The 5,842-nt window shown below is 37.4% G+C and overlaps 1 protein-coding gene across 1 annotated transcript in view; it reads right to left on the bottom strand.

Annotated features, from left to right (window-relative positions):
* LOC105307591 (olfactory receptor 51V1) overlaps positions 1 to 3,919 on the bottom strand; it is a gene marked incomplete at its 3' end in the record, with an annotated part of 26,586 nt that extends 22,667 nt beyond the window's left edge. The window contains exon 1 of the mRNA XM_011383142.2: positions 3,781 to 3,919. Coding sequence (XP_011381444.2) covers positions 3,781 to 3,919 — 139 coding nt within the window. The remainder of the gene's footprint in view (positions 1 to 3,780) is intronic.
* Between the last annotated feature and the right edge of the window lie 1,923 nt (positions 3,920 to 5,842).

Consider the following 5,842-nt stretch of genomic DNA (forward strand, 5'->3'; position numbering starts at 1 on the left):
AAGATACAGCATCCATTTATGATCAAAACACTTAACAAAATCAGTATAGAAGGAAAGTACCTTAACATAATAAAGGCCATCTATGACAAACCCTCAACCAACATTATAGTTAATGGTGAAAAGCTAAAATCCTTCCCTCTAAGATCAGGAACAAGGCAACACTGTCCACTATCACTACTCTTATTCAATATAACATTGGAGGTCCTAGAGAGTGCAATCAGACAAGAGAAAGATATAAAAGGCATCCAAACTGCCATTATTTGCAGATGACATGATTCTCTATATAGAAAACCCTAAAGACTCCACAAAAACACTAATAGAAACAATAAGCAAATACAGTAAAGTCTCTGGGAACAAAATCAACGTTCAAAAGTCCATAGCTTTCCTATACTCTAATAATGAAGTGTCAGAAAAAGAAGGGGAAAAAAATAATTCCTTTTACAATTGCAACAAAAAGAATAAAATACCTAGGAATAAATTTAACGAAACAAGTGAAGGACCTATATAATGAAAATTATAAGACCCTATTAAAAGAAATCAAAGAAGAGGAAAGATATCTCATGTTCTTGGATTGGAAGAATCAACATAGTTAAAATCCCTTATTATCTAAAGCATTATACAGATTGAATGCAATCCCCATCAAAATCCCATCGGCATTTTTTCAAGAAATAGAACAAAAAATCATCAGATTTGTATGGAAGTGCAAAAGGCCCTGAATTACCAAAGCCATCCTGAGGAAAAAAATGAGGCTGGAGGCATCACTCTGCCTGACTTCAAATTATACTACAAAGTGACAGTAATCAAAATGGCATGATATTGACAGCAAAACAGACACACTGATCAATGGAACAGAATCGAGAGTCCAGAAGTAAACCCACATTTATATGAACAAATAACTTTTGACAAAAAAGCCAAAAACATACAGTGGAGAAAGAAACGCCTTTTCAATATGTGGTGCTGGGAAAACTGGAAAGCCATCTGCAAAAGAATGAAACTAGTCTGTTATCTATCACCACACACCAAAATTAAATCAAAATGTATTAAGGACCTAAATACAAGACCTGAAACAATAAAATGCATAGAAGAAAACAAAGGAACTAACCCCAAGTACCTTGGACTTAAAGAATATTTTATGAATTTGGCCTCAAAAGCAAGGCAAGTAAAAGCTAAAATAAATGAATAGGACTAGGACAAACTAAAAAGCTTCTGCTCAGCAAAAGAAATCGTCAGCAAGGTAAAGAGATAACCAACACCTCCAATAAGGGCCTAATATCCAAAATATACAAAGAACTCATACGACTCAATAACAACAACAAAAAAAACAAATGATCCAGTCAAAAAGTGAGAAGTGGACCTGAACAGACACTTCTCCCTAAAGGACATACAAATGGCCAACAAATATATGAAAAAATGCTCAACATTGCTACGTATTAGGGAAACGCAAATCAAAATCACAATGAGATACTATCTCACGGCTGTTAGAATAGCTATAATCAACAGGACAAGTAATAACAAATGTTAGAGAGGATGGGAAGAAAAAGGATCCCTCATACATTGCTGGTACAGCCACTATAGAAAATGGTATGGAGTTTCCTCAAAAAACTAAGAATTGATCTACCATATGATCCAGCAATCCCTCTACTGGGTATTTACCCCAAAGACCTGAAAACCCATATCCGAAAAGATATTTGCACACCAATGTACATAGCGGCATTATTCACAGTGGCCAGGACATGGAAGCAACCGAAGTGTCCTACAATAGATGATTGGCAAAAGAAGCTGTGGTACATATATACAATGGAATATTACTCAACTATAAGAAGAGATGAAATACTGCCGTTTGTGATTTCATGGATGGACCTCGAGATAATCATACTAAGCAAAATAAGCCAGAAAGAAAAAGTTGAAAATCACATGATATCACTTATATGTGGGATATAAACCTAAAAGCAACAAATGAACAGGACAAACAGAGACTCATGGATATGGACTATAGACTAGTGGTTACCAGAAGATTATAGACTAGTGGTTACTAGTGGGGTGGAGGATATGGGGGAGGTAGACAGGGTAAAGGGGGGTGAAATATAGGGTTTAGGGGGAGGGTGAAGTGAGTAAAGGGGATCAAATATATGGTAGGTGAAGAAAACCTGGACTTTGGGTGGTAAACATACTATAGAATATACAGATGTCAAATGATAATGTACACGTGAAAATTATAGAATTGTATTAACCAATGTTACCCCTAATAAACTTAATTTAAAAAAAAAACAACAGGGCTCTGAAATTCTCTGCTTCTCGACATTTCCATCCCAATGTGAGATCTTTGAGTTTTAGGAAGACACGTTAAATGGCTCTTCTTCCTCTTTATAAATTCTTACCTGGCATAATCTTTTGTTAAAAGGCAAAATAGAGAAGTCACTTCTTATTATTCTGCTGTATCTAGTGTTCTGGGCCTCATGTCTGACCTTTAATATTCCAGTGTTAACTCTTCCAAGTTCCTACTGACAGGTTTTCGAATGGACTCACTGCTTGATCTCCATCTTGATTTTCTCAGTGTACCTGGCAACAGTCCTCAGCAAAGCTGTGATCATTCACAGTGTCTGCATGGACATGTCCCTGCACCAGCCCGTGTAATACTTTCTGACCACGCTGACAGGAACAGACCTAGCACCTAAAGTGCTAGGACTGCTGTGGCTAAATTTTTTAAATATATATTTATATGTCTGTGTCTTCCAGCCCTATTTCATGGAGTCAGCCATGCTTTTAGCCATGGCATATGATAGTTTTGTGGCCATCACCATCTCTCTGAGATATCCCTCAAGTTCTCACCAGCTCCCGAGTACTGAAGATTGGAGTGTTTTGGGGGATTCATCATGCATCCCTCACCATTCCTAGAGTGTTTTTCCTTGTTCTTTCCTACTACTGAGACAACACTCTTTCTTTTTCTTACTGTCTACACCAGGATATGATCAGACTCTCCTGCTCTGACCTATGGTTTAACAGCCTCTATGCTTTGTCAGTTGTCTTGCTTGCCATGCAGACTTCTCTTTCATGGTGTTCTATTACATTCTGCTCCTCAGATCTCTAATGGCCATCGCCTTCCACCGGGAGAAACTCAAAGCTCTCAGCACCCACGTGTCTCGCATCCTGGCTGTCCTAGTGTTTTATGTTCCTGTGCATCCTCTTTCCACCACTGATGAAACCAGTTGTTTATAGTGGCGGTCCCCAACCTTTTTGGCACTAAGGATTGGTGCTCCTAGGAGAATCTAATGCCTGATGATCTGAGATGGAGCTGAGGTGGTGATGCTGGCACTGGGGAGAGGCTGAAAATATAGATGAAACTTCGCACCCTCGCCTGCTGCTCACCTTCTGCTGTGTGGCCTGGTTCCTAACAGGCCACAGGCCAGTACTGGTCCACAACTTGGGAGTCAGAGACGCATGATTTATAGCATAAAGACACACCAGATCCACCAAGCCAGTATCAAGGCATTCTCTCTGAAATGGACAGAAATCTAGTGTGTTTTCAGTCACTTAACTCTCCTTCAACTGAATTAGTTGTTGCAAAATTTCAAATCTTGTTCAGGTCTAACATCAGTTCCTTATATGTGTCTTGGAGTCCCCTTTCTCATTTAATTGTAAGAACTTAGTAAATGTCTTCATTGTAATAACACCCAGAGCCAAACAATTGACAAATAAAAATCGGTTCCAGAAGAAAAATCGGTAACTTTATAAAACGAGTTTCAGAAGCAAAAGTAATTTTGGAACAACTCTGGCTCTGACCCATTTTACTAGTATGAGTAATCGAGAGTGGTCTATACTGTTCAATGGCTTTTAAAGTGAGAGACTCCTTCCCGTGAGAAGCACGGATGCCACTTGATTTTCGAACAAGATCAGTAATCTTTACATGTGATACATACATGCTATACTCTGCCTGTCTCTTACATCCTTCTCTACCTCCAGCTAATGTTAGCACAGGAGTAGAGCAGTAGCCAGATAGTACTTGGTTTTGCCAAATTTGGGCATTTATTACTTGGAAATATTATACTTTGGCCAGATAAGTGTCGAATGATGTTTATTGATGCGATAATCGGTAACTTTTATTGAACCTTTCTTTATCATGACATTACATTTTTTATACTACTAATCATTAAAAGAAGCAAAAACTAGAAGGGAATATTTGAGAATTTGAATGAGAGGAGGCAAAACCTAGTGATATAATAGAAAAATGGAGTTAAATATCTGATATAGCTTATTTCCATAATAAAACCATCTTTAGCTTAAATAATTTTGCATAATCCTGTCTAAAAAGAGTTCTCTGATAAAAACATCATCCTTAAATTATAAAACCTAGACCCTTTACTATTATTAGCCTTTCAGGCTCTTCTTTTAACTTCCTAGGCTATCAATATTTCTGCCTGCTGCACTCTCCCATTTCATTTTGATGCCCACACAGTCTCTTAGACTGCTTACACAACTGTTCTTTCTACTTTACTCTTATATATTTATCAGCTAATAGCAATCTTCATTTCATCTAGATCTACAGGGCCTCTGCTCTTCAATGCTCTCTCTGCATGCCCACTCCTTAATATTCGCAACAATATTAAAGGCAAGAGCTCATTCAGAGAATAAACAAAGTTGTCACCAAGGCACACTTTTAACTCCAACAGATATAATGGAGTCAAGTAATCTAACAAATGCAGAGTTCAAAACACTGGTTATAAAGGTGCTCAGTGAAATTTTGGGAAATGTAGAGAACTCCAACAAAGAGATAAAAATGGAAATGTAAATTATAAGAGGGAAACAGTCTGAAATGGAGAACACATTATCTGAGATGAGAAGTATATTAAATGGCATAAACAAAGGAATAAACAAAGTGAATAAAAAAGAGGATCACATGCCTTATCTAGAGGACAGGAAAGCCAATCAGGACAATCAAACAGAATGGCAAGAAACAAGAGGCAAAGACTATAAAGAGGATTTAAAGAGGATATGGGACACTATTAAGGCTCCAAATATTCGTCTGATCGGTGTAAGTGAAGAAAATCAAACAGCTGTTTGAAGAAATAATGATGGAAAACTTCCCTAACCTAGTGAAGAAAATGGACATAAAACCTCAGGAAGCTCCAGGAAGCTCAGAGGATTCTAAAAATCAGGGATCCAAAGAGGCTCACACCAAGACACATCATAATTAAAATGCCAAAGGTTAAATACATAGAAAAAAATTTAAAAACAGCAAGAGAAAAACAAATAATTACATATAAGAGAACATCCATACAACTGGCAGCTGATTTCTCAAGAGAGACTATGCAGGACAGAAGGGCTTGGCAAAAAATATTCGACAGAATAAAGACCCAGGATCTACAACCAAGAATAATTTGTCCAGCAAAGCTATCTTTTAGAGTTGAAGGACAGATAAAGAGCTTCCCAGACAAAAATAAACTAAAGGAATTTATCAGCGCCAAGCCAGAATTACAGGAAATATCGGAGGGACTTCTTTCAGAAGAAAAAACATGTATCAAAAACAGGAATAAAGAATGGTAACAACTACATTCCTATCAATAAGCACCTTAAATGGAAAAGATTAAGTGCTCCAACCAAGGGATGAAGTGGCTAAAAGGCTAAGAAAACAAGACCCCTACATATAAAAAAGAAGGGAATGGAAAAAGATATTGCTTTGATGGACCTAGAAGGTATTTAAGTCAGATAGAGAAAGATAAACACTATATGACTTCACTTATATGCGGAATTTAAGGAATAAAAAGAACAAACTAATCAAAAACAGACTCACAAATATAGTGGACAATTTGGTGATGGACAGCGGAGGTGGATTTGGGGGGCTGGG

The sequence above is a fragment of the Pteropus vampyrus genome, unplaced genomic scaffold, assembly GCF_000151845.1.
Source record: "Pteropus vampyrus isolate Shadow unplaced genomic scaffold, Pvam_2.0 Scaffold504, whole genome shotgun sequence".
NCBI lineage: Eukaryota > Metazoa > Chordata > Mammalia > Chiroptera > Pteropodidae > Pteropus > Pteropus vampyrus.